The sequence below is a fragment of the Ornithodoros turicata genome, chromosome 6 (assembly GCF_037126465.1).
Source record: "Ornithodoros turicata isolate Travis chromosome 6, ASM3712646v1, whole genome shotgun sequence".
Lineage (NCBI taxonomy): Eukaryota > Metazoa > Arthropoda > Arachnida > Ixodida > Argasidae > Ornithodoros > Ornithodoros turicata.
The window spans coordinates 23,420,446-23,440,347 of NC_088206.1; the positions used below are offsets into that span (position 1 = coordinate 23,420,446).

At 45.5% G+C, this 19,902-nt stretch overlaps 1 protein-coding gene and 2 long non-coding RNA genes across 5 annotated transcripts; all 3 read right to left on the bottom strand.

The window, feature by feature from the left end:
* Positions 1-244: 244 nt before the first annotated feature.
* Positions 245-8,302, bottom strand: LOC135397739 (uncharacterized). The gene is made up of 3 exons (XR_010423715.1): positions 8,223-8,302; positions 981-1,121; positions 245-669 (listed from the first exon to the last, which is right to left on the bottom strand). It is a non-coding gene; the product is annotated as an uncharacterized LOC135397739 (long non-coding RNA).
* LOC135397738 (uncharacterized) lies at positions 5,220-6,066 on the bottom strand. The gene is made up of 2 exons (XR_010423714.1): positions 5,906-6,066; positions 5,220-5,540 (listed from the first exon to the last, which is right to left on the bottom strand). It is a non-coding gene; the product is annotated as an uncharacterized LOC135397738 (long non-coding RNA).
* Positions 8,303-16,273: 7,971 nt separating the features above from the next.
* On the bottom strand, positions 16,274-19,778 carry LOC135396426 (uncharacterized). Of its 3 annotated transcripts, XM_064627390.1 has the most exons (8): positions 19,433-19,778; positions 19,171-19,353; positions 18,734-18,946; positions 18,636-18,674; positions 17,267-17,341; positions 17,071-17,130; positions 16,903-16,953; positions 16,274-16,363 (listed from the first exon to the last, which is right to left on the bottom strand). In XM_064627390.1, the coding sequence occupies exons 2-8, from the start codon at positions 19,321-19,323 to the stop codon at positions 16,322-16,324; spliced, it is 633 nt and encodes a 210-aa protein (XP_064483460.1). In that variant the 5' UTR covers positions 19,324-19,353; positions 19,433-19,778; the 3' UTR covers positions 16,274-16,321. The 3 variants fall into 3 exon arrangements, with proteins under 3 accessions (XP_064483460.1, XP_064483458.1, XP_064483459.1); XM_064627388.1 differs by having other exon boundaries at positions 16,349-16,953; XM_064627389.1 differs by lacking the exon at positions 19,433-19,778 and having other exon boundaries at positions 16,349-16,953; positions 19,171-19,419.
* Positions 19,779-19,902: the final 124 nt, after the last annotated feature.

The following is a 19,902-nucleotide window of genomic DNA, read 5'->3' on the forward strand; positions in this document are numbered from 1 at the left end:
AAATTACTGCCCACATTTGCTTTCTTCCATCATGAAATAGTATGGAGTCCCGCATGAAAGACTTTCTAATTCCAAATTAAAGAACAGAATATCACGATAAAAGAGATAGAAAGTGAGCTGGTGGCAGATATCCATAACGAAAACCCGAGACTAGGGGAAAATAAATAAAAGGGACGCACACGTCTCAAGTCTTGAGACTTGTGTTGTGTGCATCCCTTTTATTTATTTTCCCCTAGTCTCGGGTTTTTGTTACGGACAGAATGTCACAGTATTTAGCTGCATTTTTTTTTTTTTTTTCATTATTGTCACCTGTCTTTTTTAGATTGATGTTCCAATTTCTGTACTAAGTCTGCTATTTGCTTTTAACAAAAGCTCCCCATGTAATGCCACTCTCCACTGTAATACAGAGCTCCCATTTTGCACATCCTTGGACAGGAGAGTTATTTTTTGCAGACAAATAGGTGTTTCCTTAACACCGGGGTTGTGACACTTGTCAGTTCCTAGAAACCTCATGTGGTGTCGCATTGTCACAAGTCCATAATTGCACTCGCTGCATGGTTGGCTGCAGATTTCACAGGAGGGTCATGTCGAACGCATGTTCAAGTGTTACGTCTTGTTCCACAAGTAGAGGCTGCTGTATATGCTGTACGTATATCCTTTCCGTGAGCTCTGCAAGCAAACAGATTGTGCACCATGACATCCAGTGAGAACTATTTTCACACTGCCCTCAGTGTTGCCCGTTTGTGCCGTAATCGTAGTTGGTACGATTACTGCAGCTAACAACATCAATGGAAAGACAAGTGATGACAAAAATTATGAGAGAAAAGCAAAAAACAGCAACATGTGTCGTAACTGCTGCACTGCTCAATACGAGCAACTGCTTGTGCCAACATTAATGAAGAATGACATAGAAGGTGGTAACCGTTGCTGATAGTCTATCGAAACGCTGTTCTACCTTAAACACCAAAAGAGGTCCTTACTTCATGGTGACTGGTGCCAAGTACATTGAGAAGCAATACGACAGGCTACTTCACTATGCTGTCCCAGCAGTGGGGAATATGGGATCATGACTCGTCATGGTGAGGACAGAAATGATGAAACCCATATGAAAACCCATGAACCTGTGAAAGGCAGTACTGTTAATCGTCCACACCAAAATGGATTAGATTGTTCTGCTTAGGTATGACACATGAAGATAACGGAGAAGATCTAAGAATGATACGGTTCTACCTAGTGGGAATACTGACAAACCGACAATGCCACTAGGATATGCAGGAACTGTGCAGGCTCCTGGCCATCAACACATGCCACATCGAAACTTATTTCGCCACGCGAAATTTATTTCATGCACATAGCAGGAGCACTGTGAAGGCTTGAACAGGTTCGCCTCGTCCCTTTTGAAACAGGGCAGGAAACAAGTAAGTTACCACAGGCGAGGTCCAGGTAGGTACCTGGACAAAGCAAAAAAAAAACAAAGAACGGGTTCAGGGGGCGCTGCTGTGCTTTGGCTTTCAGTTGGTAGTGATGGTTGGGGAATTGCTGCGTTGTTGGTAGCTTCTTTTCGGGAACCTCTGAGTTTTCCTTGGGTTTCTTTCTCCCAGGTCAACTAGATCCTTTTTGTTCTTTGTATGTCTTCTTTGTTGGGGGGTTCGAATTCGAGGATGGGTTTAATTGGCATGGATGATAGGGTTGTCTGGAGTGCGAGTGCTCGGCAAGTTAATAGTATAAGGCTGATGTCTTCGATTTCACCAGATTCACGTAATATACAGGTGGCATCGTTTTCCCCGAACAGCTCGGAAAGGCGTTTTCGTGTCGGGAGTGAGCCTGGAAGGAGACCGCCTCTGTCCCCGTCATAGAATGGTTCGGGAGCCGGTACCAGTTTGTTTTTGCTGCACATGTGCATGCTGTTTTTTTTTTTTTTTTTTTGCTTTTTTTCATACTTGAGGCACACCAGATGTCCTCTTCAATCATTCTCAATTCTTTTTTTGTGGTGGAATTCCACTGATGTTCGTTTCTGGCGGTATGTCGTTCGGTCCCTTTGCTGTATGTTCACGGTCTATTTGGTTGATTTTTCGTATCCAGTTTGTGCGGATGCTAGAGTATCGGAGGTACCGGAAGACGTGGGTAATCAGGGTCTCATTTGCTCTGTGTATTAGTCTCCCTAAGAACTTGGTCTTTGATCGGGCTTCTCAGAAGGCATAGGTCGACCAGCCCATCTCTCCCTGGATGGCTGGGTTTGAGGTTTGGGGTTGCAATATACTGAAACTACCGCAGTGTGTCGCTACCGGCGCACTCGCTCTAAAAACTCGCTCACCCCTCTGAACGAGCAAACGAGCCCAGGTTCAAGTTCGCCTAGTCCCTTTTGAGACAGGGCAGGTATCTTGGGGACACCACATGCAAGAAAAGTCTAGACAATGTCTAGGCGAAAGGAAAAACAGAGAACAGATCCCTGGTTCGGCGCTGGGGTCTGTGCTTCTGGAGCTTCCGGCGGTTTCTCCAGCCGAGGTGGTTGGCTTGGTTTGGCAGCTGGCTTTGCTCTCCATTGACTCTTGGCTAATGTTCTGGTTTCTGAGAAGTCCGGACCCCCCCCCCCCCCCTCAATTCCAGACTTGAACGTGGGGTTCAATGGACCAATCCCAGCATGCACGTGGTACTTGTCCATAGCGGACCCCCCCCCACCCCCACCCCCCTCCTCGAGAAAATCCTAGATCCGCCCCTGACCATAGGACTTTTCCAGGTCTAAGAAAGCCAAATACAAATCACCTCCGTTTTCCAGGTATGCTCAATGAGTTGTGTGATGATGACGAGGTTGTCGCTTCCCCTTGTCTTCTCTGAATCCGTTCTGCAATTCGCTTAGCTTACTGTCGTATCTTTTCATTATTCGCTGATTGATGATGGCCGCAAATAATGTTGTATTGGGCTGGTAAGAATTTAGGTCGTCTTTTGGTTTTCCCTGTCCTTTGTGTCGCAGTCGGACAGTACTCTGCTTCCACTCCTCTGGTATTTGTGTCTGTTTCCAATATGGTGTTAAATATTTTCCGTAGATTTTCTTTCAAGTTAGGTTCGAATATTTTCAAAAATTCGTTGAGTATGCTGTCCGGGCCTGTGGCTTTACATTTGGCAAGCTCATTGATGTGCTCCGTTAGTTCATCACCTTGTATTGGTGCTGAAGATCCTCCTGCTCACTCTGGGGTGATTTGGCTGTCAGATTTTTCACTTGCGGGTTCGTTCTCTTCTGCATGTCTCGGGTACGTGTTTTGTTATTCATTTTTGGTTTTCAGGCTTCTTTCTCCTTTGAGCATTCTGCCTTCTTTTTGGCTGTCCTCCGCCACAGCTTCAGCAAGATAGCTTCCAGCAATTGAACCTCTGTATGCAATAAGGGGATAAGTCCAAAAATCACAAACCGAGAAAAGGGGCCTGATCTGATTGTCTGTCCCATTGACACACATGCATTTCCCGTTTTCCACCATGCTGTAGCAGGCCAGCAAATCACAATAAGGTCCTAAATTTTCATTCACAGGTGCATACTGGTATGTAGATGTCATCGCAGCAAAAATAGTAAAAAGGGGATAAGTTGACTTATCCCCTTATTGCATACAGAGGTTAATTCTTTATCACACCGTGGTTTCTGTTTGTCTTTGGGTTGACCTCCTCTCGTTTCGCTATGCTGTCTTTTGCGATTGTTTGTGTTCGTTTATTCAACTCGCGCAACCCGACACCGCCTGTGCGGTCTGTCACAGCCCTACATCCAACACCACCTAGATAGAGAAAGGAAAGCCTGCGCATTGCACCTCTCCCTCCTTCGCTACGTACAGTGCCGGATTTACAGTGGTGGTGGCCCCGGGGCACTGTGCTGTGGGAGCTCCCTCGTGTATTCTATGTCTATCCAATGTGTTATTCGGGGTCAATATGCGTGGACGGAGGACAGATTTTTACCAAGTTTCCGTTTCAGGGATGCGTTTCAGGCATGCAAAACAGATTTCCCTTGGACAAGACCTTTACTGGTGGGGGCCCCGGGGCAAGTGCCCAGTCTGCCCTCCCCTAAATCCGGCAATGGCTACGTAGACATATATAGTCAGAATTTGTCTGAACCCGCAAATGATCGCAGCTCATCTGGAACATGCAGACCTAAATATTTAGACAAAAAGTGCAAGACACTTTCCAGAAAATCACTTCTGAGAAAGATTGAGACCGTTTTGCGCTTTATTTCCAAGTCCCATTTAGTACGCGGGGACGTTCAATCACAACTCGCAGACGGCGGTGGTTCTTCTCCATGGCCACGACCGCTGAAAGCACGTTCGTGATTGGCTACGGCCGTTGAAAACACGATCCTGATTGGCTGACTGTTAATTGTTACGTCAAGTCGACGAGCGCGCAAGGGATAACTGATGTTCTGAGGCTGGAACAACAGAAAGGATAAATACATACAAAGCCTCAAATTGCCTAAGAAATTAACGATGAAAGATGGAAGTCACTGGAAAGGTTAGCCAGCCTTAGGACTCGAACCCACATCTTCTGGATTACCGATGCAGGGCTCTCTAACCAGCGCTTGCTCTAACACACCAACACACCTCCTTTCCCCAGCGACTTCCAAAGGCGCATGATCTGAAGATCTGAAGCATCTGAAGGGACCACCACTCTCTCTCACTCATCCCCCATACCCATACCGACGCAAGCGGCAACTGTTCAACAGTTGAACATGAGAGAACTGATGTTATGTGGCTGGAATAACATAGAAAGGACAAATACATACAAAGCCTCAAATTGCCCAAGAAATTAACGATAAAAGATGGAAGTACAGGCTTTCTGTATTTGACACATCTCATTCATGGCAACTCCATGTCGCAAATAGCAAATACGAATAACACACGAACATGAGTAAAAATACATGACGTATCTGTGGACATATCGAGAATGGTATTTCAACAACGTGAAAAAGTCAGTGGAGTGCAGCTGTAGGCTGTAGCTTCCACAGTTTCGCCACGAAACCCACCGCCCCCCTTGACCACGTGATCATCCGTAACGAATCACGACAACATAGCCGCAAAACGGCGCCAAAGAGCGCGCGCTGGCTGGTCGAACTGCGCATGTGCGCTGCGTGCCCTCTCCACACCCTCTCACTCTTCTCCCCCCCCCCCCCCCCCTGTTCCGAGCGCTTCGCCAGGTCATCTGCTAATATTATCGGGAAGCAGAAAATGAAAATCCAGAAGACGAAGGAATTCACATGTACAAATTTATTGACACGGTAAACATATACACAAGAAGCAACATTTGAATGCAAGTAAATCTACACGATTATTACAGAATACTGCAGAATAAACAGAGAATAAATAGCGCCGAGCAACAGAAAACGTGACTATCATATTATACAATCCTTAAGGGAACCTATTCGGTTTGGAGAAAGTAGATATTATTATACATATCTATAGCACGTGATGAGTCGCAGAAGCCATCCGCTTCATCCCAGCACAACTGTCGAATTTTCTGGTGACAGGGGCCACATGCTCGCGGATCGCAGGGCCACGAACAGCTGTCGGTGTCTGAATGAAAACACAAGGGAACCTGTTAATAATATGGTAAACCGGAGCACAGGCAACGTTAATTGGCTGAATACGCTCTGTAAGACATGCCAGCGTTACGCGTCTAATGTCGACTAATGCCAAAATTGGAGGAGCCCTGCGTACGCGATGCACGCTGTTTTCCTTTTCATGCACACCAGTGTATTAAACATCAGACACATTCAAACAGCGGAACAAAACGCAAGAAGCAACGCCACGCAGAATAATCAGCCAGATCATGACTGATAACCGGCAGAAAGTGATGTAATACGGGACAAGGTGCACACAGTTAGGCGACAGTATTAAACGTCTGGTCACTGACATGCATCATACGTTTGTCTGCTTACCTTTCATTCAGGCGTTCATCCATGGCTCGAAGATCTTCGAAATCCACGAAACGAAATCAGCGCCTGCTCACATACGCAGACGCGAGCTACACAACGGTCAGACGGGTCGGCGCCTCGGAGAAACGAACGCGGGCGAATCCACCGGTTAAATGAGCCTCAGCCAATCACGATCGAGAAGGGTCACGTGGGAGACCGGAGCCAATGGAAAGTAAATAGCCGGAATTTGGCGGGAAATGCCAGCGGCGACACTATTTTCGCGGCGGCGAAACCGGCTTACTGTGCCCAGAGCCGTATATTAAAAGGGAGTCTGGCCATTAATGAGTCATGCCTATACCTGAAGCTCCACCCACTTTTTCAGCTTTCTGACCAATGAAGTCTTGAAATATGGGGCGCTATCAATCAACCTATCCTCACTATTTGTCCCCCTATCCAACATGGGCAGCGCCATTTTGGGTGGCAAGTGGATTGGATGGGATTGAAATGGATACTTCTCGCAACCCGCAGAACTGGTGGATTTTTGGTGCAAATTTGATGAGCGCCACCTAGGGAGCGTAAGGCACGTCGGGAGTTGTCGTCTGCTTCCGTCCAGAGCCATATATTAAAAGGGAGTCTGGCCATTAATGGGTCATGCCTATACCTGAAGCTCCACCCACTTTTTTAGCTTTCTCACCAATGGAGTCTTGAAATATCGGGCGCTATCAATCAACCTATCCTCACTATTTGTCCCCCTATCCAACATGGGCAGCGCCATTTTGGGTGGCAAGTGGATTGGATGGGATTGAAATGGATACCTCTCGCTATCTGCAAAACTAGTGGATTTTTGGTGCCAGCTTGATGAACGCCACCTAGAGTGCGTGGGGAACGTCGGGAGTTGTCGTCTGCTTCCGTCGTTGTACCCGGTTGTACTGCTGCCGGCCGAACCACCTGCTGGGGGCACGTTCTGTCGTCGGTACGATTTTGAAACAAATCTACATGAATAGTTGGAATATAAAAGGCAAGAATGATTATATCCGTGAAATCCAGCAATTAAACATAAGATTGTGCAGCACAGTGCCGTTTTTTGTTACGATTTCGTTGTGATCGCCGCGATCGCCCTGTTCACTAGGCCTAACACCGGCGACAAAACGTATTATTTTCGGTTAGATATCGATGGATGAGCACCAGTTCAAACTGATTTCCAAGAAATGTATATGAGGATGTACCTTTGCAGCGTAAAATCAGAGTAGTCTGTGAAAATTTTTTGTCACGAAATCCCCGCTTCACTGTGTTTGTTTTCGTCGCCATTTTGGGTGGCAGTGAGGTGTCATGGCGACCCCCTTGATAAAGAGCAAACCAATCAGTGGAGCGAAACTGTGATTGACAAGTCGAGCCTCTTTTTGTGACTCCTCCCAATGGCCAGACTCCCTTTTAATATACGGCTCTGCTTCCGTCGTTGCACCGCTGCCGGCAGAACCACCTGCTGGGACACATTCTGTCGTCGGAATGATTTTTAAACAAATCTACATGAACACTTGGAATATAAAAGGCAAGAATGTTTATATCCATGAAATCCAGCAATTAAATATAAGATTGTACAACACAGTGCCGTTTTTGTTATGATTTCGTGTGATCGCCGCGATCGCCGTGTTCACTAGGCCTAACATCGGCGACAAAACGTATTATTTTCGATTAGACATCGACGGATGAGCGTAAGTTGAAACTGATTTCCGAGAAACGTATATGACAATGTGCATTTGCAGTGTAAAATCAGAGTAGTCTGTGAAAATTTTTTGTCACGAAATTCCCGCTTCACTGTTTGCTTTCGACGCCATTTTGGGTGGCAGTATGGTGTCATGGCGACCCCCTTGGTAAAAAGCAAACCAATCAGAGGAGCGAGACTGTGATTGACAGGTCGAGCCTCTTTTTGTGACTCCTCCCAATGGCCAGACTCCCTTTTAATATACGGCTCTGACTGTGCCTCCTCTGAAAAAGTCTGTCCGTCCAACATTTGTGTGAGGGCCAGTTCTCACTTGGCGACGCCCGACGCGACGTCGCGAGCGGGCGGCGGAAATAGACGTGCATTTCCGGAGTCGGGAGAGGAGAGACGTCGAGCCAAAAAAAAATGCCATGCCGGTCTCTTTCACGACGTCGGCGAGAGGTGGCGAGAACGATACATCAACGACCAATAAGATGACAGAGAAAGGCCACGCCTCTTCAGTTTTCGTCTGCTTTGGGCGACCTAGGCCAACATATATAATACAGGTATGGTGAGCTAGAAGCTTCTAGCTTCTAGCTTCTTCTCACCTTCTAGCTCACCATACCTTCTAGCTCACCATACCTTCTAGCTCACCATAATACAGGCCTCAAAGCTTCGTGGTTTCCCCAGTTGGCCGCGTGTGCAGGCAGCGGCGCTCATTCCGTGGCCCAGATTGATGTCGATGTTGATGGTATCGTGCCGCTTTGAGTCGCTATATGCTGCTCTACAGCTTTTCCCGGCGTTATTAATCATCTTGTCGTACATTTTAATCCTTATGCCATGACATTTAATCCTTTTGCCATCGGAATTAATCCTCCTTTCATTATTTTTAATCCTCGTTTCACATAATTTAATCCGTTTCTCATACAATTTTATCCAAGTGACTATGTGTGGGCTATATGACTTCTTTGTGTGTATTTTGGGACAATCCCCATGTGTACGCGTATTGCACATGCTTTTCACTGATATTGTGGGTGTCTGCACCATAATGGGATACTGTGGGACTGTCAATCTGGATTACGGTGTTGTGGGACTATTCCCATGTCTACGAGTATTACCCATCGTTTTCATTAAAAACGTGGGTTTCTGCATTGTAATGGGATACTGTGGGACTCTGTATATGGATTACGATATTGTACGTGGGACTATTCCCATGTGTACGGATATTACCCATGCTTTTCATTAGATATGCGGGTTTCTGCACTGTAATGGGGTAATGTGAGACTGTCGATCTTCATTACGATATCCTGGGACTATAAGCAAGTCTACGGTTATTCCCAGTGCTTTCCATTAGAAACGCGTTTTTTTGCACTGTAATGGGATACTGTGTGACCGTCAATCTTAATTACGATATTGTGGGACTATTTCCATGTCTATGGGTATTACCCATGCTTTTCATTCAAATGAAGGTTCCTGGCGTATAACGGGACAGTGTGGGAATGTCTCTCTGGTTTAGGATATTGTGGAACTATTCCCATGTGTGCGGGTATTACCCACGCTTTTCGTTAAATATGTGGGTTTCTGCACTGCCATGGGATACTGTGGGACTATTCCCATGTGTGCGGGTATTACCCATGCTTTTTGTTAAATATGTGGGATTCTGCACTGTAATGGGATACTGTGGGACTATTACCATGTGTGCGGGTATTACGCATGCTTTCTGTTAAATGTGCGGGTTTCTGCCCTGTGATGGGATACTCTGGGACTATTCCCATGTGTGCGGGTATTACCCATGCTTTTTGTTAAATATCTGGGCTTCTGCACTGTAATGGGATACTTTGGGACTATTCCCATGTGTAGCGGGTATTACGCATGCTTTTTGTTAAATATGTGGGATTCTGCACTGGGATGGGATACTGTGGGACTATTCCCGTGTGTGCGGGTATTACCCATGTTTTTCATTAAATATGTGCGTTTCTACACCGTGATGGGATACTGTGGGACTATTCCCATGTGTGCGGGTATTACCCATGCTTCTTGTTAAATATGTGGGATTTTGGATTGTAATGGGATACTGTGGGACTATTCCTATGTGTGCAGGTATTACCCATGCTTTTTGTTATATATGTGGGATTCTGCACTGTAATGGGATATTGTGGGACTATTCCCATGTGTGCGGGTATTACCCATACTTTTCATTAAATATGTGCGTTTCTACACCGTAATGGGATACTGTGGGACTGGCAATCTTGATTACGATATCCTGGGACCATAAGCATGTCTATAAGTATTTCCCGTGCTTTTCGTTAAAAACGCAGGTTTTTGTACTAATGGGATACTGTGGGACTGTCGATTTGGATAGCGGTATTGTGGGACTATTCCCATGCCTACGGAATAAAAATGTGGGTTTCTGCACTGTAATGGGATACTATCTAGGACTATCTGGGATACCATGGGACTGTCTATCTGGATCACAGTATCCTATTACAGTGCAGAAATTCGCATAATTAATGAAAAGCATGGGTAATACCCTCATACATGGGAGTAGTCTCACAATATCCTAAACCAAATAGACAGTCCCACAGTATCCCTTTAAACTGCAGAAACCCGCATTTTGAATGAAAAGCATGGGTAATACCCATAGACGCTGAAATAGTCCAACGATATTGTAATCCAGATTGACAGACCCGCAGTATTCCACTACAGTGCAAATAACCGCGTTTTTAATTGAAAGCAAGGGGGAATACCCATAGACATGCATATAATCCCAGGATATCGTAATCAAGATCGACAGACCCACAGTATCCCATTAAGGTGCAGAAACCCGCATATCGAATGAAAAGCATGGGTAACACCCGCACACATGTGAATAGTCCCACAATATCATAAGTAAGGTTGACGGACCAACTGTAACCCATTACGGTACAGAAACCCGTATTTTAAATCAGAACCATGGGTAAAATACGTAGACATGGGAATAGTCCCACGCTACCGCAATCCAGACTGACCGTCCCACAGTATCCCATTATGGTGCAGAAACCCGCATTATTAATGAAAAGCATGTGCAATACCCGCAGAGATGGGAATTTTCTCAAAATACCACAATCAAGATTGACAGTCCCGCAGTATCCCATTAGTGCAAAAACCCGCGTTTTTAATGAAAAGCATGGGTAATACCCGCACACATGGGAATAGTCCCACAGTATCCCATTACAGTGCAGAAACGCACATATTTAACAAAAAGCATGAGAAATACCCGCACACATGGGAATAGTCCCACAGTATCCCATTACAGTGCAGAAACGCACATATTTAACAAAAAGCATGGATAATACCCGCACACATGGGAATAGTCCCACTGTATCCCATCACAGTGCAGAATCCCACATATTTAACAAAAGGCATGAGTAATACCCGCACACATGGGAATAGTCCCACAGTATCCCACCACAGTGCAGAATCCCACATATTTAACAAAAAGCGTCAGTAATACCCGCACACATGGGAATAGTCCCATAGTATCCCATGACGGTGCAGAAACCCACATTTAACAAAAGGCATGGGTAATACCCGCACATATGGGAATAGTCCCACAGTATCCCATCACAGTGCAGAATCCCACATATTTACCAAAAAGCGTCAGTAATACCCGCACACATGGGAATCGTCCCATAGTATCCCATGACGGTACAGAAACCCACATATTTAACAAAAGGCATGGGTAATACCCGCACATATGGGAATAGTTCCACAGTATCCCATCACAGTGCAGAATCCCACATATTTAACAAAAAGCATGGGTAATACCCGCACACATGGGAATAGTCCCACAGTATCACATTACAGTGCAGAAACCCACATATTTAACGAAAAACGTGGGTAATACCCGCACACATGGGAATAGTTCCACAATATCCTAAACCAGAGAGACAATCGCACACTGTCCCGTTATACTCCAGGAACCTGCATTTGAATGAAAAGCGTGGGTAATACCGATAGACATTGAAATAGTCCCACAATATCGTAATTAAGAATGAAGGTCCCACAGTATCACATTACAGTGCAAAAAACGCGTTTTTAATGGAAAGCACTGGGAATAATCGTAGAAATCCGTAAACATGGGAATAGTCCCACAATATTGTAGTCCATATACAGAGTCCCCAGTATCCCATTACAATGCAGAAACCCACGGTTTTAATGAAAACGATGAGGGGGGAATATACATATATTTATTGAAAGGAAGAGGGTAATAGCGTAATAAGAAAGAGGATGGGTAATACTCGTAGACATGGGAATAGTCCCACAACACCGTAATCCAGATTGACAGTCCCACAGTATCCCATTATGGTGCAGACACCCACAATATTAGTGAAAAGTATGTCCAATATGCTACACATGGGATTGTCCCAAAATACACAAAAGAAGTCATGTAGCCCACACATAGTCACTTGGATTAAATTGCATGAGAAACGGATTAAATTATGTGAAACGAGGATTAAAAATAATGAAAGGAGGATTAATTCCGATGGCAAAAGGATTAAATGTCATGGCATAAGGATTAAAATGTCCGACAAGAGGATTAATAACGGCGGAAAAAGCTGTAGTTCCGGATTTCCCGGGTTGCCCGCAACTTACCACAGCGCGCAGAAAGACTCGTTAAAATTTTATAACAATAAACAAACACACAAAAATCGCGCTAGACCACATTACCTTTTATAAGTCACTTTTTTCAAAACGATAGATGCAGCGGAAAATCCGAAAATTAGCGCAGGCCGCCATAAAAATAGGTCGGTCCCGACAACATCGGCATCAATCTGGGCCATGGAACGAGCGCCGCTGCCTGCACACGCGGCCAACTGGGGAAATCGCGAAGCTTTGAGGCCTGTATTATATACACAGGGCGGCCCTTCAATGCAATCGCCCATACACGAGAGCGTGCCAGTAGGCGCCATCTTGTCGTGTTCACACGTGACCATAAACATGGCGGCGCCCACGAACCGCGACCTGGGTCGATGTAAACATTGTAACGCCGTTCGTTTGTTTTTGTCCGTTTCATTTTATAAGATCATCCAGCCTTGGTTATTACTGTCGCGTTGTAGTAGAAAAGTAGGTCTCCAAGTGTAATACAATTAGAAGACAGTGGGATGTCTGAAAAACGAAATAATGCTGTAGGAGAGGTTGTTACTTGTGCCACTTTACTTGTTGGGCAAAACTAATTCCTCCATTCACCTCACATTATTTATAAGGCACAATCACTGATAATACATTTGAAGAATTACCGTAGTACCTGAAATGCAGCCTGCGCGCATTGTTTCACGCTAGGTCTGCTGATTTCTGTCACCTCATACTGTGCCTGTAAAGCTGATTTCTCAACAGACTGCTTTGTTTTGCTTGCAAAAGCCGGGCTGAGTATACAACCAAAGGAAGGAGGCAGTGTGACTTCTGCATTTTTGCAACTGACAAAACGTTCTAAGCAATAAATTGCATTCTCACTGTGCTCGAAAATTTTTACCTCCAAATCACCCCGAAAGCAACAAAGCTTGTAGCAGTTTTCAGCATCAGGCACCGAAATCACACTTTCATGCGCACACACAATCATTCCTCAAGCAGCCTGCCAGCGTTTGTTCCAGTCTATCAGCTGCAGTACTTGCGTTTCTCCTGTAATTATAGCTGTAGGGCTGCTCTCCTGTTGTGCTAAGAAATCCTTTTTGCTGACACTGCTTCAGGACTGGGGCAACGTCTGGGTATAGTATTGGAATATGAATGCAGATGACAGTATTATGGCCCAGTTAGTACACATTTATCATTGGGAACAACAACTTATTAGGGCAAATATAATACCAAATCACAGTGGCATGTACTTTGGCTCCTAAGGCAACTATTGTCCTTTGAACTGGGTAAGCTTAGTGTACATTTGCCGGCATCTAATCTTGTGCAACTCTTCTGTACGTAGTCTGCAAGCGTGATGAATGCGTATGCTTAAGTATTTGTGAGCAATAGATCGTATTAGATGAAAGTAGTGATTTTCAAGTGACGTCTGTTCGAGCATGTGGTCATTACGTATGGAGCTGAACACACCCTTGTCCATCATAGACTCCAGCACTTGTAAGATTAACCTTTGCAGAAGTGTTGCCGATGATATGCCCTCCTGGAAAAGAGCTGCACGCAGCAGCTTCTCAGATTTCCTGCAAATGGTGATCACATCATCAGATGGATAGGGAAGTCTGTGAAAGTAATCCTTTTGTTGTATTAGTGAATGGTAGAGGGAAGGTGTACGGACTGTCAGGTGGGAGATGCAGATGTCACATTTCAGATACTCGCATAGGTAGCACACTATACGTCCTGCAATGTACACTATCACTCTTTCACCAAAAGTTGATGGCTCCGTTGGGTCTGAGAAGTAGTTATGCTCACGTAGATCCTCCTGTAGAGTCACTTCTTCTGCAGGTATGCTTCTTCCTCTTGATGTCCAGTTAATTATGTCTTCCGATAGGGGCTGTCTAGCGCTGCTGACTTGCAGTATGGAGACATTTTCGAGTGGTAAACAATTTCCTTTTTGAGAGGCTTCCACTTCGGTGTTAATGATCAATCTTTTGTATGCTGCTGCAAACTGCCTTGCAGTAGGATTATTGTTGTATCCTCCGTGCGAACGTACTAAACCAAAGAACAGTTCCAGATGATCTTGACTGACGCGATGTGTTGGAAAGTATGTCACAAGGTTCTTAGAGTGGAGAAAGTCATAGAGCTCGATGGCACTCTTGCAGCATGTGATGAAACCAAGAAACCCAGTTTTCCGGTTAGTCTGCACAAGAAGTGGCCCAGAGTTGCTCCTCCGTAGACTGCAAATGTATGTTGTGGCTATTTGAAACATTGTGCGTGCCCTTTCGATGTTTTCCGGACAGAGCGGCCTCTTCCATGACTTCTGGTGCATATTGACGGAGTTCAACACATCGAACACATTATTGATAACTCTCAGGAACCTCTCAGTTGCCTCCGAGTCCTCAAACCCTGATACACCTAGATCACGACACTCATGTATGGCATCTGCAATGCTCATGCTTAAAAGCTCTGCAGCAAGATTGACTTTCATGGGCTGCCGCTGCCACTGAACATGCGCCCTCCTTAGTTTATTTGCGGCATGGAGCCCCTCTTTCTGTTGAAGTGAGTGGAGTGCCTCTATGTAGTCCCATGATATTTCCTTGCCATCTTCATCAATGAAGGACTTGAAGTGAGAAAATGCATTTCGTATTAACTTCAGCATGTGGCAAGCATCAAGAAATACGCTTATGGGCTCGGCTGTGTCAGGATGGGGAAAGCTGGTCTTTAGATTTTCAAACTGCAGCGAGCATCCTAAGTTATGCAACATTGACAAGTTTGCTGCAGCACCGTCGCAGGTAACAGATACAACCTTCACTCCAACATTGTGCACAAGAGACAAGCCTTGAAGGACAAGGTTACTTCTTTGCTCGCCAGTTATTCCATCTACAAGGAAGTATCCTATCGGCAGCTTCCACTGCTCATGTAACGAAACAAGTAGGATGACAAATGCCTCCTTTGCTACAGCACAAGAATCCTCCGAGGTTGGCCCAACGGTTGCGAAGCCATAAGTCCTTTTCCCATCCCACTCGACATGCCTCCTAATCGCCATCTCATCAACCATAAGACTGCATACAGTTGACAGTGCTTTCTGGTTGTTGTCCGTAACACGCATCTGCAGGGCTAACAGCGCTTCTTTTGAGTACCCTGGCTCACCTTCGACTGACTGGTACCACTTCCGTATCGTACGTGGGTGGGGTAGACACGTGTCAAAGACCTGCCTTACATAGTTATATGCACGTGGCGAATAGAAATGTAAGGTAAGTGCAAACGCTCGTAACTCTGGGCTGTACTTATGAGGCAAGCTTGTCCCCTCACTTTTTGCTGACTGCCTCATCAGCAAGTCCTTGTTTGCACCGGCAATGTTTTCGAGGCAGCTTGCGTGTTCTTGAAGTAAAATGTTCTGAGATGTGAGATGGGATATCACATGCTGTAGCTTTGCAACTTTCTGCTTGATGCGTCTTTGTGCCTGCTGCAAGGCCTTGATTCGTTTTTTGCTGAGGGTATGCAGGTTGCCTATACGTTTGACTTCCTTTTTGAGGAAGGCCTTTACTGGCGTGTCTTCAGAGGAGGTCGCCTGAGACAACAGGTACCAATAACCTCATTAATACTCAGCTGTGAACAATTTAGATAGTACGTGGCAGCCACATGCAAGGCCATGCAGTCATGCACAGGTTGTGCTTCTGGTCAGATACATGTAGGAGCTGCTTGCTCAGAGTTCCTTTACAACACAGCATGATTGCCTATCTGGTACAGGACCTACTCATATGGTGGCTATTCGAAGAAAGTATGAAGGTCTACAGTTACTGTCCTAACATTATGTTTACTAAAATTTAAAAAAAAACATCTGATGCGGCAGTTAGCCTGCCTATAGCGAGCTGCCAGCTCTCAGCGTATCACTCGTACAGATAAACAGACCTTGGATGTCTCGAATTTAACTGTTTACTATGAGCACTCTTGACGTATTTACCTAGCACTGAATGGAAGCAATCGCACCCTTATATCTTTGTGAATTAGGACCTATAGTATCACGAGACACAGTAGCACAACACTGCTCCTTTTTTGACACACTGTGCATATACTCACTAGAGGAGAGATCCACATTGCAGTGGTCACAGTAGATGACAAAAAGTCAGCCATGCAGATCACAGAAGTTTCTCCACGCCATTGCGCTTGATCAAATCCATCTTTATTGATTCAAACAGTACAATTCATTGTGACAAGTATTGGGGTTAGTAATAATCAGCAGCATGCATACCAAGCTGGGAATTCCCTCCATGATATAGAGCACTCTCTGAGCTTTGTAACTATAACTATTAGGCTACAAGTGTTGCCAGCATCGCTGCAGCAGAGACAGATCAGTTTTGTCAGAAAGACTGTCCCTCCTAGTTCACTCAGACTACTCTCATACCCATTGCTAACACCAATAAGTGCTGGCAACAGATAATTTGAGAAATGTTTCCTCGGGCCAGTAACTATACAACAGGCTGCAACTAACGGCACTGCACTGTACTGAAATGTAGACGTGAAAGGGGCAATAATATGTTTAAACTGTATGCTCAAGTCTAATTGGTTTTCCCTTATGCACCTGTACTGTATGAAATAAGGTATTTGAAAGCCTGCTCCTGGAACATATACTTGAATGGTGCAGACAGCACCTACAGTGGAATCTTAACGTATTAGTTATGAACATGCAATTCTTTTCCACGTCGAGTATAATTCTTACCAAAGGTTCACATCTGCTGGTGCTTGGAGTTGAGCCACTGGGGGTTGTGTCCTGGAAAGACGTGGAAATAGCAGTACAAATGTAATACACAGGATGTTCAGTATGATCATAACCCCTGTGCGTTAGTTATGTACATCCTAGTCTTTCCACTAAGAGCACAATCCTTACCATGGGGTCAGGCCTGCTAGTGTTCGGAGTCAAGCTTGTGAACAGACAAACGGAAGAGCCCTGAAAAGAAATTAAATTAAGTACACAACCGCGGTGTAAAGTCCCAATACTCAGAGGCAAAGAGGAAGGCTACATTTGATTTGCAGTGGAGAGAGAATGAGAGAAGCCCCTAGTGTCAATACTTCCGAAGGCTTACCGTGCGCGACTGTTCAAATCGCCCTGGTGTGTCGGAACTGATACTGCTGGAAGCCTTGGCTGGTGTGGGGCTGGACTGGAAGGAGAGTGCACGCAAGAACCATTATCATTAAAACACTGTTTCATTCAGGGCCCCTTGATAATCAGAACAAAACGAAAACTTCCAAATAAAGATTCAAAAGTCCTGCAGCAGTTGTAGATGGAGTTTGGTGCTGTATCGTGGAAAGCATGGGCGGATCCAGGATTATTCGCGGCTGGGATCCAGTATGGACAAATGCCAGGCGCATGCTGGGATTGGTCCATTGAACACCATGTTAAAGCCAAGATATGAGGGGGTAGCGGACAACCTCGGTTTACACCGTGCGGGAGTAGTCTTCGAAGCAGTGACCCAGTGTGCGAAATTTTAATGGAAAATGCGATTGATGGGCATTAAAGTGAACAGTGTTTTTTTCATGCGTAGGGCATGTTTAAATCTGTACAAGATCTGTTTGGGGTACCTGTGAGGAAGTGGGTTTTATGTGGTTTTATGGTCGTTGGAAATGCTTTTCAAATATAGTTGCCCGAACTAAATCCTACTGTGTTCTCATGATTTTTGCTCTTCTGTGTGATCGTCATGCCATAGATATATTGCAGGGTGCTGGTATACAGGGTGCATCATTAAGAACTGATCAGAGTGCATCACAGTGAGACTGATAAACGGAAACCGGAGGCTACCTTTGTGGTACTTGGGTTACAAACAGGTGTCACATCAAAAGTAGCACCTGGTTGTAACTCATGTGCAACATAGATACTCTCTGGTTTAGGATTATTGCTCTCTTCATGAAGAGCTCTGATCAGTTTTTAATGTCGCACACTATATACATGTGGCATGCAAGCGAGGCACCGAATGTGTAAGTGCATGACAGGCACAATGCATCTGTGGTTCATTTGTTTGTGCTGCTGAGGCTTCACATTGAAGTTGTGGTAGGTGGCTTAGTAGTGAAGCCTGAGCTGTTGATTCCCTACACACGATTATGAGTAAGAGCATAACACCTTGGGTCTAACTTCTGTACAGCCTGAAAAACCGAACCACGACACACTTCGAGAAGAGAAAGGGAGGCCAGTGTTTGGGCAACCACTGCCACAGAGCAAGTGGCTCAATTCTGAGTAATGACCTAATGGTCAACTGGGGATGACAATGAATAGGAAGCTTGCTAACCAACTCAAGGACTAGCATGCGATACAGTTCATCTTTCACTCCACTAAGTGTAAGCAAGACTGAGAAATTGATGTATCGTATAAAACAAATAAAAACATGAAGGCAGCACAAACCCATAAAGATTTACTCGTGAAACAAACTGTGCGGTTAATGCTAAAAAAATGATACCTACCACAGCAGACACAAGAGGTGTGCTTGTAGTTCTGTCTACCTGTAACGGCATACTATTGTTCGGCATCACATTTGAAAGGCTTTCAAATATGTGCTCACATGGATTCGCTCTGGTGTCTTTGGTTCGAGCAGGCCCACATCCATTGGCTCTTGAGTGTCAGATCCAGACGCCATGCTCACTTCAATCTCCTCTTGTGTGACAGGCTCAGGCAGGCTCACGTTAATTTGCTCTTGTGTGCCGGGTTCAGGCGTGCACACGCCTATTGGTTCTTGCCCGCTAGGTTCCCGTCTGGCTGGCAAGTCATGCTCCTCCTGAGGTGACAACGAACGAGTTGTATTTACCAGACTTTTAAACACCAAAGACACAAAAGAACTGGTGAACGTATTTTGTGGTCAAAGGGCCTAACCTCGAGCAAATACTTGGCAAATTTGACCGCTAACATGTCCCTTGCATTAATTCCCTTTGTACCCAAGCTCTGGGCCCATAGTGTGGCTATATGCAATTGATTATCGACCATAATTATGGCGAAACGTACCTGGTGAACTTGAACCGACGGATGTGCGACAGGAACGGAACCCTCCCGCAGGCGCACGCGTGTTAGCGACGTTCTGTCGAAGTCCTCGTTCCTGAGCACACTCGGCTGTACTTCGTTGGCACCCAATCCGGTCTCCCGATCGCATTCACCCATTGCAATCGTAAGGACTCGTCTCGGGGAAAGCTAAAACGTACCGCCGAGAACAAACAAAGGCAACATAATGAGACGAATCGAAACCGAGAGCACAGGGGTATATACTTACTGGTGGTACGTTATGCCAGATTCTTTACTTGCAAACTCTGAACGATTAGCGCAACCGGAATAACAACACACTACCATGGCCTGTCACAGAAGTGGCATGTGTGGCAAGCAAACAGCAATTCAATAGCCAAACACGCGAAGTCAAAGCGGACGTCGAAAGCGGCGAAGCAGATGACACGGATCAGCTGAGACGGAGAAACAAAACATAATAAAGAAAACAAGCCAAGCCGAGATGTGATTGGGCGATAGTTCCGTGACGTTGAACACAACAAGATGGCGATTTTGCGGAAAGCGACCGCTTGGGGGTAGTTACAAAAATGGCGGCTTTCTGGCCCCCCTGTGATTATATATGTTGGCCTAGGGGCGACGAAATGCCACTGTGGTGGGAACATGAAAATCATGCGCCTTGACGGGGCGGCGGAAATGCCCGTCTACTTCCGCCGTCCGTTCACGACGCCGCGTCGGGCGTCG